Here is a 19,042-nt window from a genome sequence, read left to right as displayed (position 1 = left end):
ATTTGGCTGAATCATATCCAGAACACTTTAAACTTCTCACAGAAATGAATCAAGTTGTTTGTCTTAAAAATAACATTCCCGAAGGAATGTCAGGTGGCTTGTGCATGTCCTCATTTAGCCCTACGACATATGTTCTCAGACACTGAAGCACTTCATTGTGTTCTTGGCACACTGCCCCAGAGAGAAGGAGGTCATTGTTCTTCTTTGGTACACTATTCACAGAACTTATTATTTCTCTTATGATTTCTGGAAGACTTCTGCAGCTGAGAATATCCTAACAATCATTTTGGGTGGTAGCAATTAAATAGGGATGGAAAACATGATGATGTATGAGTATGTACATATGTAATTCACCACGTCTCTGGTGTAACGAGTCATCCTTGGTGAGACTGAATGAAGAGGCTTACACAATTATACTTGGGCAAAAAAAGTGTTGGGCAACCCACAGAGTTGTACTGAATTGCCATGTTCCACCTCCGGTTTTACACTTACAGATGTTGCAAGCAAACCAGCATCTATTTTATCTTTGGTTTAAATCCTTTGGCACACGCCCTTCTCAGTGACACTTTGGTCACTTTGGACACTTCTACATCACTTTCAGTCACTTTAAGTTTGTTCTCTCTCCTTTTTTTAACATAAGTAAATTCTAAAGTCCTTTCTGTGATTGTCAGACACAGAAAGCACATTACTTAGTGCTCATATCCTCAACAGTGTTCCATCAAAGTGCAGGTGCCATGTGATCCCACTGCATGCCAGAATGAGCATCCCCCAACCCACACTCATCAAGTCTTCCTTGTGTAAAACACAGTCCTTGTGGCTGATGCACCCTACAATATGAAGATATCACAGCACACATTACAGCAAGTTCTATCTTATTTTCAACCAGGCTACTTCCCCACAGATATAAGAGAACAGCAATTGCAGTGGATTTCATTTTCTGAACTTGAAGTACTTTATTTTTCACCCAGATACAAAAAGGCTTAAGGGACCTGCTCCTATATTTTTAGCAACATCTTGATTGTCACAAAAGGAGAGTCTACTGTATAGTGGCGATTTTTTTTAAAAAAAAAACAACCTTCAAATTCAAAAATCAAAATATTTAGTTTCAAGACTGAGATGATACAATAGAACTCAATATCAGGAAAAAATAAAGAAAGCTTAGTGAGTAAAAAAAGTCTGGTGTTTATCTGAAAAAACCCCACCAAATAAATTTTAGCAGAGAACAGAAGATGGTAATACAATTACTTCTTTTGAGGAAGTTGCATCAGCATTTATAACTGATACTTTACAAATTTATATGTGTGTGTATAGATACTTCTTTTCTTTTTAATCAGCTTATTTCTACAGAGAAGGACTTTTGATCTAGTTATATCAGAACTGATTCACAGATGCTCAAAAACCAGAAGAAGCATTTCAACCTTTTCTGGACAATTTTTTTTGTTTGATATAAAATTGTTTGTTTAGAGACATAAGAAACTGACTTCCTATTGCTACAGATTCCAGAAAATGAACAAGTTAGTTGTGAAATCCCTCAAAACAATACCAGTTGCCAGTATATGTACAAGTAAATGCTATTTAAATTTTTAAGCCTTTCACTCTAAATAATTTTCTCTTGATTTAAACAGTATAAAAAAATTAGTAACAATATGGATTTTCATTAAACCTTTGCTTCAAAACTTCACTAATGTTTAACTGCACATCAATGTTTACCCCCAACTATCATGAACATCACTGAAATTGTCTAGAGAAAGCCACATTAACATAGGCTTTTCCTTATACTTTTATTAAGACAAAAAGACTTCATATTGAAGTTTATATAAGCTTTGCAGCATGACATTGGGAAATAATACAAATAATGAAATTAGATATTTATAGAACTTTTGCAAGGCCAACACTTGTGTTTACTTTTAAATTTTTAAGAATTGTCTTCAATTCTAATCACAACCAGACACAGAAGGAGACTTGGCCCCATGTTTATATTTCTGTGTTTTGGTTTATTTTATACAAAAAAAAGTTGATATAAAAATAATGAAAAAATTAAAACTTTATCCAAAAAAATCAAGGATCATAGAAACACTAATGTCACACCAGTCTCTTCTTAAAAGTAACAGTAAGGTTTGCCAAATAGTCCTGCGCCCATGTGCCAACCACAATTTAATCAAAGAAAACATACTACCAACATATTTTTCTGTTTCCCATCGCTGCACAGGGTTCTGCGTTTCACTTCCATCTGCTAACTGTTTCACAGCAGTGAAGGGCAAAGTAGATGAGGTATGAGACACAAATACAATAGGCTTCACAATTTTATTAGGGTTTGAACCATTACTGATATTGTACCACAAGAAACTATTTAGCATGCAGTACATTATTCACAGAACAATGAGGGAAATTGAGACAAAAATACCTTTACTAATATTTTGAAAACTAACTTAAATTATTTTTGCAAGAATATGAAGTCTCAGAAATAGAAATAAAGTAAAAAAAAAAAAATTCAACAAGAACTTAGTGTAAAATGTGGTATTTAGTACTTCAGAACGAGCTGACATTTTTCTTTAAACTTAAATCAAGAATAAGGACTCCCAATATTACACTTCTTTTTTTAAGGGAAATTCACACAACCCATAATTAAGTAGTCATAAAACAATCAAACATAAAACCCTAACTCAAACCAACCCACAACACTCAAAACAAATTTGAGGAACACTTGATCTGCTAAACAAGAACAGCTAAATGCCACTTACAGTCACCTGCAGGGAATACTTTCCTAAAATATGGAGGGAAAAATTTTGCCTCTAAATAAAATTCTTGTAAGAGGCTACAGAATGTAGCCTTGTAATTCTGTAAGAGGCTACAGAATGTTCCCCAAGAATTTTTTTTTTTTTAATTTCAATACTATTCTGGGTAGTTGCAGTTTTGGATTAAAACGCTTACCTATTCTGCTTAAAATTTATTTTTGCTATGACTGCACTTCACATTATCAATCTCAGTCTCCTTCTATAACCACAGCATCCTTCCTTGAAGAATAGGGCAGGAATTGACTCCCAGGACCCCTTCCAAACCCATTCTCAAAAGTTGTAGCTGTTGTTGCAGTAGCAGAAGCTAGTGGGATTGCACATTCCAAACCCTTATTTTCATCTCTACAATTCAGAAAGGTACTTTTTCTTCAGACAGGATATGTAAATGACACAGATGTTCAAGCATCCATTTTTAACTGTCTTCTCATCTCAGGTGGATTTGAGTGTGTACATTTCCCAGAAAAAGAAATCCTGTACTTTGAAAAGCTGTTCATTTGCTCCACAAGAGTGGTTAAGACCAGTGCAGAGTAACCAAACAGGCTGTGGAATTTAGTGGCCAGCGCTCAACCCACCATACTAATATTCAAAATCCAGCTGAACAAGGGGTACAGTCTATCTAGTCTAACTCTTAAGCTGTCCTTGATTTGAGTAGCAGGTTGGACTACAACTTCAGAGATCCCTTCCAATACAAGATTATTCTATAGTTCATCCCTACTTGTTGATATCCCTCATTCTGTGCTATGATGGAAGCAGTTATCAAAAAAGGCAAAATTCCTGCCAGACCTTATCAATCAACTTTGTATCATGTAATTCTTCCTCTGGAATGCACTTGATAAGAAAGGATAAATAGCTGTGCTCTCAAAATAAGCTTTCTGCCACTGCCTTATCTTCTTTACCACCAAGCTTCTGCCACACAGTTGCCTCCACAACAACAGCTGTTCCCAAGCCCAGTAAGAACTCAATTCAATCTTCAACCTGCATAGGATTCACAGCAAAAACATAAATATTTGCTCCTCATAAATCACATGATTCTTTCAAATACAGGAACCTGTATGTGCTAGACAGGAAAAAAGGGCTGGATAAGTTGCAAATATGCATATGGATGCCTCTCTACATGTAGTTCCAATTATTTTGAGGTGTGCTTGTTTTTTCTTTTGAGTAACTATTTTAAGCTCTCAAAGATGCTATTCTGAGTATCAGCAGGTGGGAGTGAAAAGAAAATGAACAGGCACAATATCCAGTTTGAAAGAAGTATAATGACTAGCACAAAGATGGATCCTCAGCTGGTGATGCTCCTAAACAACACTACATGCTAACACAATGTCTCTTACTGATGAAAACTAAACTTCTGCTCATGAATGTCTCTCCATCTCAGCTACTGTGTCACATCACCTGAAAAACAGAGAACTTTGTTGGTAGGAATATGAGGATCCTTCATCTTTTCTGTTACATCTAGTGAGTTACAGAAATTTGAAAAGTTTAGCTGTTTAAGATACTCTTAAGCATGCTTAAGCATACTCTCTGCACATGTGGAGCTCGGAACATTTCTGTCCTAAACTGGCAAACCCAGATGACTATCAGAGGATGGGATCTATTTAGCTAGTTAGGTGAACCCTCAACAGGGTTGAAGCCCCGAACTTCAGCCTGTTGTAACAATGCAAAGTGAAATAGCCATAATATCAATGTCTTTCTACAATTCTCAATGTGGTAAATACTGTTCAGAAACTACCTTCATCAACAGTACCAGAGAAAGCCTGGTATTATCCCCACAATACTCCAAGTACATTCCCCTGGAAATGCAAAGGCCTATACAGAAGCCTCCCAAATAGGAACATTTCCAAATTTTACAGAAACTTGACTTCAAAGTCTTCAAAAACTTTTAGCACACTGAGAAGCAAAAAGCCTTCCTGCCTCCAGGGGTGAATGATGCAACAAAACATCTGCTATATTGACCATCACTGAGGTTGGGAACATTTGCTTCAGGTCAAGACTATGTTTTTAGCTGCACTACAGGGAAAAACCTGTACACTACAGGAACTCACTATTGTAATATGCTGGAAAAAAATACACTTGGCTAGAAAGTCCCACACTGCAGGACTTCTGTTACTTTTAAAGAGACAAAGAGCAGATTAATTGAAGTTAAGAATTGCCTGTTCAGGGTCCAGGGTGTACAGTGGAAGGAATTCAGGTCTGAGAAAAGCAGCATTCCCCCTCTCCTTGGAAAAATTTCCTAGAAGATCAGGGAGCCCTTGAAGAGGCAGTGTGAGACCCACTATTAGACATTTGGGACACCTCAGGCTAAGCCAGGCCAGTTACAGTTGAGTTGGTAGAAGAAGCCACTCACTTCATGAGGCTGCCTGGAGGAGAACTTTGGCTGCTGCCTTACTGATCCTGCTACTTGTTCTCCCAAAGGATTTGGAGACCAGGTAAACAGGCATCAAAGAAACATAACAAGCATCCCAAGAATCAGTCTATAATACCATGTCTTCTCTGCAAAATGAGGAGTCATAGTCTCCAAACCCAGCTGAAATCCAGGTACCCATCACTTACAGAGACATGCTGCAGAATGGATTCAAATACCCCACAGACCACACCGAACTCTGCTTCTTTCTACTCCCTTGCAAGGACTTCAAACTCAGGCTGGTGATGTCTCACTACTTGTCTCCATCACAAAATTGTCCTAATAGTTGGATTTTAGATAACCGAGATCAGACTTGCTTTATCTAGGAAGATATATATATATATATATATATATATATGTACTTACCCACCTTATTAGCTCATCGTCTTGGCTGGTAGCTTTTAACCTTAAAATTTATTCCAGAAATTTAGAGTATTGAATATTGGTTTTGATATTCAATATTTTATTGAATATTTTTATATTGGTCTCATAAACAACAAATAGCATGTTAAACACTGTTGCAGTCCAATGCAACTCTTCATTAAAAAGAAAATAATGTACATTTTATATGCTTTATGTTTTTTAAAGTATTGATCTTGTCCATTTTAAGCTACTGTTATAAACTCAAAATATTATTTCGTATTGTCACACTGGAATGTCAGCATCTTCCTATTTCCATCCAAACAAATAATTCAATTCAACCCATATAAACCACCCCATCTGAAAAAGTTACAGCACTCTTTTTTTACTTCACAAAGACTAAGGCTTTGCTAATTTTATAGTGAGTGTGATTTTTAAAACTGTGTTTGTACAATTCAAATGGAAAGAAACCAAATGGCTTTTCTCTCGCTAACAGGGGCTTGTGGAACAGCACACTGCACTTTGTTTCTGTTACTGTACCAGTGTTTCAACTTTCACCAATCTCCATGCCAGCAAAAAGACACAATAAAGGAATTCAGATTCAGTCAAGGTTTACTGTGTTCTTTTCAAACAGAAGGGTAAGGGTGCTGCTAAAGCCACAGAAGAACATTTGTAGCAAAGGTTTTACCACTGCCAAATACCATGCTAATAGTAAAGCTTTCAAGGAGACAATAAGGCCCAGCCATGCTCAGAGGATGATTAAGATATGCACCAGACTAATGAAGAATGGAGCAGGAAATTCAGGAATGGAAAAAGCAGCAAACTCTCTGCTGCTCCAGAGAGGCTTCGTTACAGTCACTTACTGGAGTGGGCAGAAGTAATCCCTTTCCAGTATTTACAATTTCACCCAAATTTAGCACAATGCTATAAATCTTGCCCAAAAGCTATTAAGACAATCTTTTCTTTCAAAGAGCTTTTCAAAGCGATATTTATTTCTTAAATAAAATATATTTTAAATGCAAGGATTTTTATTATGTCAAAATAATTTACACCTATGTGTTTACACCTACACAAGAGGCTATCTGACCAGAATTTGGCAAGTATTTACCAGCCCTCATCTGGGTACATAACACAAAAATGCAAATACATCAGAGGAAAAATGGAGCTGATGTATTTCTTTAAAAGTGTTGTTTGTTGGCTTTTGGGTTTTTCAAAGTGTGTATGTATATAGATTGACATGAAATATTTTAATGCCTCTTTATTTAAATTACATCTAGAAAAGGACAGCCTCACCTATTTACATGCAAACAAATACTTCAAACATACCCATTACCACCTCCCTTGATACAACTAAAACAATGAATATGCAAATCAAGAACACCTGAAAGCAGAGCTCCAATCTACCCAGCTAAAAAAACGTAACCACAATTGTTGTATCCTTTATTTCTCTTTTTTCTCTTTCATCAGATCTCTTCTCCTCTCTTCCTGCTGATCTCAATGGAAAAATATGGCATTTCCAGTGGCCTACAGACATTTGAAGGTGCTGGAGAGAAGACATGTGTCCTCTTCTACAGTTTTCCTACTCTCCTTCATCTCAGGAGGAGGAAGACACATTCAGAAGATACCAGAAGGCAAAAGCTTGAGCTGTGTGTTCTCCCACAGCTGTCATTGCTCCTGCCACATGCAGGAGGCAGAGAAAGAGGAAAGCTGGGCATCAGGCACATCCCTTGCAGAGGAGAAGTGGAAGCACATGAACAGAGCAATGAGCAGCCTTTCAAAGCTCAGAGAACAACAGAATTTCTTTTCCTTTCACTGAAAATACAGAAACAGGATGTGATTGAGTTTCCCATCATTGCAAAGGGCTCCCATGCTGCCAGTGTCACAAGTGATGCAGGTTTTCAGGCAGGTGGCCACTGCAGGAGGGCTCAACTACACCAAATGGAATGCAAAGCTTTGCTTTCAAATGTAATTCACTCCTTATTTCCAGGGGAAAAACAAAAAAGCAAAAAAGAAGTACTAGGGAAAATACTCTTACCATCTGACACAGCTGGTCTTAGCAAAGAGAGTAAGAGGAAACTTTCATGCTAGAAAATCTCTGACATTTAATATCAGGGCCATAAAAAACTCAGAAAGTACCCTAAGTGTTGAGAAAAACAATGTGCAATCCACTGAGATCTTCCAACACAGGCAGAACCTGAGGTAAAATCACAAAAAACTCAAGTCCAAGCACAGAGCCCAGTGAAAGCACTTCCCTTTTCTCCAGCCAGAGTTGCCTCATATCACAGCTGCAGTGGAAGGAGCCTTTCAATACACCACAGCAATCAGAACCAGAACAGGCCACTATGATTTTTTGCTTCTCAGCAAATGCCACAATTGATAAACAGCACAATTTCCAGCTTCCCAACAAAAAAGCAAAATGTTCTGCAGCATGGTGAACAAGCAGTGAATGCTGTATACATGTCCATTTTAAGAAGTTATTTACCAATATGTGTCATTGCACAATATGACATCTGGGTGTGAGTTTCGGGTTTTCTGCATTTCTGCTCAGTAAGAAATGGTTTATTTTGGTGACTCAAGTGCCCCCCTCTCCTTGTTTCTTATTTTATCCCTGTTTATCATTTACAAGACTACCTCAAACTTTACTTCACCCTTTGAATTTCAACTACAAAGTTAACAACTGATTACGATTCTAGTGCAAGATAAATACACAATTTACAGAAGAACAAAATTCTGTGAATATTACTTTAATCTACATTTCAACAACAACAAAAAAAATCAGGAATTTGTTTCACCATCAATTCCTAATATTTCCATACAGCAGTGTATCAGGCTCCTGGATGCAAGACATTCAGTAAGTGTCAGCCACTGTGATTAAAAACTAGGTTACTGCAGCCTTCACTGGATACACAGGAAGGGGACACAGAGGAAAGGGTGGCTAATCTAATCATTCACACAAAGGAGCAAAGGTCACAGATGGATCATTACCCCTTGAAGACAAGAAGCAATTACTTTTATAACAAAGATGAATTTCAACATTAATAATAATAATAAGCATAATAATTGCTTTTAAAGTGTATGTCACAGAAAAATAGTGGAGGCTTCTTAACATTATTATCGTGAGTACTCACACACATATTAAAAACTTAAACAAGATTTTATTGTTTACTGAACCTTCCCTCCTTCAGACAAATTTGTAATAGCCTTTTCTGAGCTACTCCTTTTCCACTTCTTTAAAACAGGTTACAACATTACTGTTACAGAAATCTAATATTTCTGATTAATAATCTATTAAATGCATGCTCTAGGTATTTGCAAAAACCATACAGTATCTTACAGTTGTAAGGAATTCATGAGTTGGTTATACATCTAATTCTACAATATCTTGGCAGTTTACTCTAGGGTCACAGATAAAAGTCTGTTACTCTTATTCCATGAGGACCCTTCTCTCTTGATGAAAAGTTCAGCAAGAAGTAGACCTAACAGTATGCATAAAACAAAAATATTGCTGTATAGAGCCAATACTAGTTTTTATATGCCTGATATATGAATTTCCATGTTTTACTGAGTATGGGACATGATGAGAATGAGGTTCTAAAAGAGCTATTGAAAGCCATTGTGTCTTAATCTGTTTCTCTAATATTTTGAAAAATTGAGGTTTAAAGTGTGTCCAGACATGGATTTCAGCTTAAACTTCCCTGAGCCAGGCAGCCTTAACATAAACCTCATTACCTATGTAATGTAAATACTACCTAAATAATGCCATCCTATGCAAGAGCTGCACAACTTTCAGTTGCTATTTACAATGTCTGCTCTCAGGACACAAATCTTGCTAACTTTTTAAGAAAAAAATCCTCATGCTCTGTAAAATATAGACTAGTAGCATTGCTAACCATTTACATGCCTTTAAAACCCCCCTTCTAGAACTCCAAAACTTTTCCATGGTTATCAATCTTTTTAAGGTTGTTGTATTCTTTAAAAAAAAAAGTCTCTCCCTTATATACCAGAAAGATCCTAAGGTAGCCATGAAGGCCACCTGAAACCTGTTGACAAGGATGGGGAGGAACCAAGAATGGGTGGGTTTTGCCCAAGAGGGTGATGTGGAAAAAGATAAGCTGATATCTTTCACGTTATTACTTTGTAAGGGAGACTATGTCATATTGCTCACCCATGCTCATCTTAATAGGTAAATTTTCTCTGCTTGCAGCCTCCACAAGGTGTCTCCTGGCCTCCATCACAGCTTCCTTTTGTTTGAGGTTCATGAAAGACTCCCAGAGAGCTTTGGCAGCTGGATCACTGTAAGAAAATGACACGACTATAGTAAACATTGCTTGAATAATGGAGTAAACTTACATCAACATTTATATTTTGAAATGAATGCTTCTACTTACTAATCTCTCAGGTAGGCAGGATACAAGCAAAAATAAAGTGATATAAAATCTTGATTATTCTTAGCAGAACAGTTGCTACAGTTTTACAGAAAAGCTAGATTTTTTTGCTAGCAATTACAAAGCATTAGAATTCACATATAATAAATAAGCATGTCATTCTAAAAGTAACCACTACTGTACAACCATGAGAATATCAGAAACAGTCCAAACTTCTTCAGTTACTAAAATGCTACGGAAAGGATGGGCTCTAACATCCCCATGAGAGTTTATATCCCAAAGTTGGCACTCCCGATGCTGAAGGCTGTTGTCATAATTTTGATGAACTACTGTCACTTTGGGTTTCATGGATTCTCCATATGTGAAATGAATAATTCATAGCAGAAATTAACTGTCCTTATGATTTCTGCAATTACAGATTTCCTTTTTGTTGTTGTTGCTGCTAAACTTAAATTAGGCATTTATGTAGCTCATCTGCACTCAGTTCCCTGTCAGTCTTCTCCTTCCTCCAGGATACTGCAGTTGTTGCTTGTGTGAATGAATTCAGTGTTCTCTCAGTGGCAAGGGAGGACAGGGCAGGAAAATCCCTTGCTTGGGGCTGAAGCCACACATTGGGATTAACTATGATGATTTTTTTTTTAATGTATTTTTTGTTTTAAAGGAAAAGCTTCCCTCTGTTTTCTCCTCAGGAGACATTTAACTCCTAAAGGCATTTTGATGTCATTTACAACATGCTTATAAACATGCCAAAACAAGCTTTGTTTCATGGAAATAGAAATCCATAATAATTCATTTGATACCATTCCAGAGCAGCTGTTCTTATGTTCTGCTGCAACAGCAGGGCTGTATTTAGCAAATCTGTGATGTCTTCCAAACCAGGTAAAGAGGATCACCAAGCCCCACTTCTGACATCCAAGCAACCCACATCCTCTGTCAAAGCCTGAGTGGGTGCAAGGACTGTGGGAAAAAGGTTGAGTTATCCTTCTGAACAGATCACAAATGAATAGGAAGTGCAAATTTCACCCTACTGCCATAAGTGACAAAGAAAAAAAATAAAAATCAGATGACCTAACACAGTCTTTCCATTTCTCTTTCATACAGTGCCACTTGACCTCCTTCTAAACACAGAGGCAGCAGGCAGCACCTCCCAAAAGCAGCTGGCGCACCTGCAGCAGCTCCCTCACCTCCATCACCAAGTGCGATCTGAGCACTGGTGCTGTGACTTTCCATGGGCAGCAGCTCCAAGAAGATTACTCACAAGAAAAACTACAGTAATATGTAATGTACAATAGTGCAAGAAACGAGAGATTTCCAAAGCAACTGGATGCTTCAATACAATATAAAAATTTCTTTATGGAAAGGGTTGTCAAGCATGGGTACCCCAGGGAAGTGGTGGAGTCACCATACCTGGAAGTGTCCAAAAATTAGGAGATCTAACACTTTGTGATATAGTTTAGTGGGCATGGGAGTACTCAGTCAAAGGTTGGACTTGATGATCTTGGAGGTCTTTTAATAGCTCTGATTCTGTGATCCTCAGGCATGCTATTTTTACATATTATCTACTAAATCTTCTCCCCATCCAACACCACTTGTAAATGCACTGTGTTGATCCTGATCACATCACATTCACAGGGGGATGTCTCACTGTCATTTACACCTGGGCCTGAGGTTTGGATTTTATAAGGCCACTGCATTGTCTGATAACTAATCCCTTCCTGAATATACAGTTCCAATAGCAAATCTATAGAGATCAGGAACTGAACCTGAAACAGCAGGAAGCTAGGTTTAAAAATATTTTTTTCTGTATTTGGAAGGGAAAAAAAAGTAAAATTCCTGTAGAAGATCTTTAGCCTGTTCTCATTCTCACAATTCTCTTCATCACCATAAATGTAAACACAGAGTCTCACATGAACAAGATACCAGGAGCTGAGCCTTTCAAATAAAGGGAAAAAAGCAACATAAGGAAGCTAAAATAAAAGCCTATCAGATTTTCCACAGGTTTTTGCAGTCTTATCTTTCTCACTCATATAATTCATAAAGGTACTTAGCAAACAGTAAAGTGTGGAAAACTCATCCTAAAAGCATCTATAGAAGTCAATAGAAGAGTGCATGTGATAAGGTTACACCATTTTTCCATAATCCTTGCTTGCTGCTGTCCCTTTCCATGCCATGTGTGGATCAGTCCTGTCACTTCAGAGGACAAGAAAACAACAGGTATACTATTTTCTATCATCACTACCAAAAGTCTCTGTTTCAGCTGGTACTTCTACTCGTTAATAAACTATAATACCCCTCCAAAACAACAGATCCATTATTTTAAACTAAACAAAGAAACAAAACATTAAGAATGACTCATACTAATATTTTAAGAAAGAAAAAAAAAGGGGAGGGGTGTGGATTTACTTTTTGCTTTTTATAGCATATTCTTTCTTTCTCCTTTAGCCACAGTAACTTTTTCTTTTATGTCAAGGACCAAAGTTTGCAGGACCCCTGAGAGCTGCTTTACTACATCAAAAATAGCAAAAATCAAAACAGCTATGGTACAGCCTTAAAGGAAAGGAGAGTCAACCACACTCCTGTATGCTACATCTCTGTCATCCAGATTTTCTGTAGACATTTTTCTTCCCACTGCTTTGCAGAATAATTAGTGGTTTAGGTATCATATATATAACTATATACAAGCAGGATGAGGTCAATGTATATCAATAGCTTACACAGTCAACTGACTAGGTCAATCCAGAGCAAACAGCTCTTTTTTTTTTTAATATAACAGGGGAAAATAGCCACAAAAGTACTTCTATTTTTTCTGCTGCTAACACTTTTCCCGTTCCCCTTCTATTATCCTTTCCAATAAATGTTTTTGCTTTGAAAAACACCCACTCTTAACCTTCATCAGTAACAAGACAGGAATAACTGCTGGGAATGAGTCAGTAGGACACAGTACAGGGCTCTGGTGTTGCCCCTTGCCTGATCTGAGAAGTTACCACAACATTTTCCTTTTAGAGGTTTCTAGCACTCGGAAAATATATTATCTTATCTTACCCTTTTGGGGAAACATTTGTCTGCAACTGCCTTCCAGCTCTTGTCATGGTGCCCTTCCCCTCCACTTTTTCCCATCTGCAGTTCCTCTGCTTTGGTGCAAACGCCCCAATCCAGTGACACTGGTAATCAGTGATTTCTATGGAATCCAGTACCCCAATTCAAATTTCTCCCTTGTCTTGCATTCCTTGACTTCCCAAGAACTATGTATTGATTTTACACATTATCTTATATTATATAATACACATTATCTTATATTTTACACATTAAAGTCAACCTTTGCACTCTGAAAGTAGTTTTCTGAAATGAAGAAGTTTTTTGGTTTTTTTTAAATACTCAATGCATTACAAAAACCTTAAAAGATATTGTCTGAATGATGATGGTTTGCTTAAGAAAAATAAATCCTTTACAGTTACACAACAGTACATCTCAGGAATTCAAAAACACCTTTCAAAATAAATGTCACAAAATTAGGTAAATATTACAGTACACTGTAATATTTACCTAATTTTAATAGAAAAGCACACTGGTGTGCTTTTCTATTACAAAATGTTTTGCAGGGCACAGCAAACCTGACAAAGAGAAGAGAACACTAAAATGCAGGGGCCTTTCAGGAAAATCAGTTTCACCAGCAAGGGTAGAGTTTTGCTCACAGATTTGATACCCTGTCCATTTCTTTTATCACTATAGTCCTTGTATTGTATCTAATCAACCATTTATATCAGAAAATAGAATTTAATAAAAACAAGCATAGCACTAACTTGGCAGAAAATTTATTAAACAAAAATATCACATTAAGTCCTGAGAAAAAGCGCAAGTCTCTGAAAAGCCCCACTGGACACAATTTACAAAAAGCAGCCTTTGACAGACATCTCATAATTGCAAATTTCTCCCTTTCCCTCACAGACAAGCTTTTTTAATGAGACATTCTCTGTTTCAAAATTAATTAAAATTTAACTGCATATAATTCGTACATTAAAACAACAATGAAAAAGATTATAAAGAAAGAGGGAAAAATCCAGAAAACTAAAAGATGCAGCTCCCCTACTTCTGGTATTTGCATTCCAGTTTTCAAAGCTGAATCAGGAAGACAGAGGGCAAAAGGACCAAGTCATCAGATCCGTAGTCTATACAAATCCTAAAATGAGACACCAGCTGGCAATTGTGCCAGGAAAAAGGTGCTGATGAGAACCAGTCAGAGAGACTGGGATGTTCCATGCTGACTAAAGCTTGACGCAGGTGCTTCAAGGAGAGATAGAAAAACAAAGATCAAAATCAATAATAAAATGATTTAGCCACGAGGTGGCTAACTAGCTGGCTTCTCAAATTTATAATATCCAAAGGAAAGACCACACAATGAAATCTGTTGTTTACAAGATGCAGGGTGGAAAAGCCAAAACCCTGAGCAGAAGTAAGGGTACAGTATGGTAGGCAGGTTTTTTTGGTGATGGTGCACTAGCTTCAGCAATACTTACTTACACTGTGGGGGAACTTGCTCTCGTTCCCATGGAACTCCTTTCAGTAACGTGTTCTGATAACTAAACTATTTTGTTTGATCTAGACATTTACAGGTTGATTATCAAATGCCTAATCTTGCATCAGTTAAAATAATTGTAGCTTACTCTCTTGATCCGGTCTGGTCCAGTCCTGCAAGGACAACACTGCCAAGTTTATCTGACAGACAGAAAGTATCCCTATCCCTGATCATCTGTAGGCTTAGAATCAAAGCTATTCATGTTGACAAATTTGGGGAGAACAGGGGAGGTTGGTGGCACTGGGATGTGCTATTACCAAGCGGGAGGCAGTAGTCTGGAAATAGGTGAAATCAAGCACCAGTCAATGGAGAGCAAACTCGCAGAGCAGATGCAAAACTAGAGGCAAAGACAGAAATCTGGGGCACTTACCCTGAGGGGGCCCAGTGCACAACACCACAATTTACCCATGGCTGAAATGACATGTGACTTGCTTCATACCACCAGTACTGAAAAATATTTACTTCCCTTACTGCTTCAGGTCTTGTCTATTATTTACAAATTATTAAAATATGGTCTTCCTGGTCTCTAATGCAAGAGCAAAAGGTCAGGAAGTAGTAAGCCTATACTAGAAAATATGTTCATTCAATTACTAAGTGCTCCTCATTCATCATTATGTTTTCAGATGTATGATTAGACCATTCCCAACCCTCCTAACATTTACAGTATTAGTTTGGCAATATATTTCTTCAATCAGCATGAGTAATTAACCAATAAAACCAAGTCAAACACTCTTGTCCAAGCAGTATACCATAATCACCAGAATTATCAGCCACTATGTAGTCTCTGGCAAGCTACTGCAAATTATTATGATGTGATCTAATTTCCAGTCAAGAAAGATAAAAGTGACATGAATATTATCTATTACTGGATTTTTGTCTGGACTTCTTTGCCTAACAGGACAAATTCAGGTCATCATGTTTTCTCCTTATAAAACATTGGCATTTTTTTCAGTTACATGAAGGCCCTGCCATGCCCCCAGGCTTACTGAGAAACAGGTCAAAAGTCTCTTCCATAACCTTTTCAAAGGCCAAATTGAGAAATCAGTATCTACATACGGTTTCCTTCGCAGGTTTCCTGTAGCTTAAATGAAGGAAGAAAAAGATGACTTTTTACAGTTTTTTTTTGTTTTAAACCTCTTGGCATCACGTGGAAGCACAGCCTATATCACAACATCATAAACAGCAAAGAACCAGGTGGAGGACATCATATGAGCAAGATGCTAATAAGGAAGAAAGAATAAGCAAATGTTCTTATTTAGATACCTGGCAAAGGACATGGGATTTCAAACAGTAACTTGCTGACATAGGCTCTGAATAGAAGACAGAAAATAACTGTGAGTGGGCTTCAAAAATTAATCAACCAAAATGACAGAATTTCAGCATAACAAAGTAGTCGTGTTTATACTTTCACAGATAAAGAAAATCAGAAGGAAAATTGTGGTAGTTTCAACACGTGATAGATTCTGTGGTTATTGTACCAGCAAAGTTTTCACCTTTCATCTATATAGCTTTACAACTCAGCTGCGTCTGTATCTTTTCACAAGAGGAAGGGAGAAGGGAAAAATTCAGTAAAGATTAAATTAGAGGGTCGTTAATACCACAAAGCTGCCCAAAACTGAGTGACGGCTAAAAAAAAAGGGTGTGCTGCCAAATATTGCCTTTGCAATAACACATTTCTTTAAAGACAACACAACACCCACATTAAGTGCACAGCACTTCAAAAAACAACACCAGGTGGTCAGAAGACCATTACTACGAAGGACAAATCCACTGCTGCAATATGTCATTTGAATACTGATGAAACAAAAAGAAGCACAAGCCTGTGATAAGATGCAAAGATTTGGCTTTGAGCCTGGAGCAAAGGGCCAGGTATCAAGAGACATCCTCCCTCCTCCAACTGCCCCGTGGTTTCAGAGACAGCGGAGGCTGCACCGGATGTGCTGTGGATTCCTGGGGACAAGCGCCAGCCTGACAACGTGGTGGGGACAGCACATCCCTGACTGCACCCCACCACACACACAGCTGCCCCCCACTGGAAACAACCAACAACATCTGGAACAGCCTCCCCGGAACAGCAGCTCCTCCAACAACAGGGATCGTGTGGACATGCTGTGGGGAATACCAGGTGGATGAGAAGAGCTCCACAATGTCATGTTCCCAGAACACAGCTGGGCTCAGAGAATGAAGCTACTCTTCATTTCACCCTTCTGAAAGTCACCAAACAGCTCCAACATAATTTATCTAAAATTTTCCATATAGAAACAACTATCAGTATTTCCAGGAGCTCAGTCTCTAGCATGGCTGCAATTTGAGCACATCCCAAGCATGTGCTCTTGATGGGCTTGGCCAATGTGTGTTCAACTAAACCAAGTAATAATAGTAACCAAGACTTTACTCAGAGAAAAATACAAAATCCACAAAATTTTTGTTTTCAAATAAATGTAAGTTGCACATTCCCAGAGGGACTAACAGTATTTCTAAGACAGCAAAATAACATTAGGTTTTAAAGTGGTTCCTAGCAGTGGGCTGTCCTTGTGCTGTTGAACATTTTGTACAGATCTGCTCAGCCTAATTAAATACACTTCAGACAGTAGAAACTGGAACTATATTCCAATCTGTCCTAACCTTAGAAAAAAAAACATTCAAAAAAGCTAATGTCATCTTGGTAGTATGCTTGCAGAAAACTGCAGGAGAATGAAAATTACCACCTCTGCCATAGATTAGCAAACATTTTGCAAAATGGCATAACACACAAAACCTTTTAAAAAACAAGTTCTTTGCAGCCCTTCAACTTAGAACATTATTCTCACATCCTCTCTTAGATGCATGTTAAAATGGTTCCATGTATTGGTTTTTATGATTAGAACATGAAGCAAATAGTACCAAAAAAAAGTGTCCAACAGCCAACATTAAAAAACATAAATATGTTCCTGAATAATTTAATGGTTACTTCCCAGTCTCACTCCAAGCCCTCAAGCCACTCGGTGGGTGTAATCTGTCCTAGACTCAACTGTGGCTGTATACTTTGGCACTGAGTCAAAACAGAGAGGTTATTGTTTGATTTATATGCCAAGGGCCTCTCAGATAAAGGGCTAATGGCAGGCTGATAGCTTCAGCCTTTGCATATGGTGTTTATACAGACCCTTCTTTCCCCTCCCTCCTCTCTGTGTATACTCCAGGAAGGCTGTGTCACATCAAGATCAAGTTAATTAATTAACTCATACTAGCATAATTTGATTGATAAAACAATTGATTCACTAAAGGTCACACAGAGTGCTGTTAAAACACCAACTTTTCTGCCTCAACTGCACAAGGTTTTGAGACTTGCATTTTTCCATGCTGCAAACAGGAATTTTAAAGAAATAATCTCACTAGAAAAATAGATGAAAGAAGAAATTAATCTGTCAATTAAAGTGTACTGCAAAGTTCAGAAAATAATCAATGCTTCATAAGATACTTAAGCAAAAGCTAAATCACATCCTACAACAGAAAGGATCACGTAAATGAATTCTCTATATTGTTAGTTCTGCAAACTATTGAGCTTCTCCCAAAAGAAAACTAGAGGTCTTGCATATCTGATATACTTTGCTATCTAGTATATCCAAACTAGGGGTATTTCCTAGTATATAAGCTTCTATACTGTTTAAATACTTCAGAACACAGTCCTGTATGGCCAAGCTATTATTTATTAGATTTTAGGAAACTTCATTATCAAATTATACAGGAATTACTTTCCTGCAAGACAAAAGCACCATCAATTTTTAATTAAAAACTACAATCTAATTTTAAAAATACAGAAAAAATCATTACATTAAGACTAAATATTTAAGAGCCTTCTGTCACCAATTTATTTTAAAACACTTTTTAAAACAACAGACATATAAAAAAGAAGCTGCCAGGCATTTTAAAAGCAGTTCTAAAATAATATTTAAAATGTTGCAAATCAGCTTGCAGCCTTCACCACGGCTGAAGCATTTTGAGCAAAACTGGGAGCTGCTTATCAGCCACCAGTTTTACAATGGATTCTCCTCTGGACTATGTGAAATATCTGTGGTAATAAAAAAGGTGACAAGGAGTTTGTCAGCTCACTGTATGTTGTTCAATATCCAGGTAGCCATACCAAGGAAGTACAGTATTCACTGCACTAACACAGTAGATTCATTCATAAAAAGGCAAGATGTGCCAATAGCAGTCAAGAATTTCTTAATATTTTGCCTCCTCCCCTGATTTTACTTTGGCATGGGTCTCCTTGTGCCAGTAATACTGACCCAGCATACAGAATCACTCTGCAAACCAAACAAGGAGCAAAGAACTTCCTTTGCCTGCTCCTTGACAGCTGGGAGCTGCTGCCAGGCAGTTCCACAGGATACAGCCCACGTTTTCCTTCATTACTGGTTTGTCTACAGCTGACTCAACGTGGCCATAAAAAACCCCAACAGGCAGAGTATTCTTTGAAAGCTCTGGCTCACAAAAGAAGGGTACATTGTGGAGTGCACCAGGGGAAAGTTGGTTAAAACACACCAATAAG

At 37.6% G+C, this 19,042-nt stretch overlaps 1 protein-coding gene across 1 annotated transcript in view; it reads right to left on the bottom strand.

The window, feature by feature from the left end:
* The window catches only part of SCFD2 (sec1 family domain containing 2), a 186,028-nt gene that overhangs the window by 145,588 nt on the left and 21,398 nt on the right, over positions 1-19,042 (bottom strand). Inside the window, exon 3 of the mRNA XM_058803724.1 lies at positions 9,722-9,849. Coding sequence (XP_058659707.1) covers positions 9,722-9,849 — 128 coding nt within the window. The remainder of the gene's footprint in view (positions 1-9,721; positions 9,850-19,042) is intronic.

The sequence above is a fragment of the Ammospiza caudacuta genome, chromosome 4, assembly GCF_027887145.1.
Source record: "Ammospiza caudacuta isolate bAmmCau1 chromosome 4, bAmmCau1.pri, whole genome shotgun sequence".
Classification (NCBI taxonomy): Eukaryota; Metazoa; Chordata; class Aves; order Passeriformes; family Passerellidae; genus Ammospiza; species Ammospiza caudacuta.
This window is presented reverse-complemented; position numbering and strand designations above follow the sequence as displayed.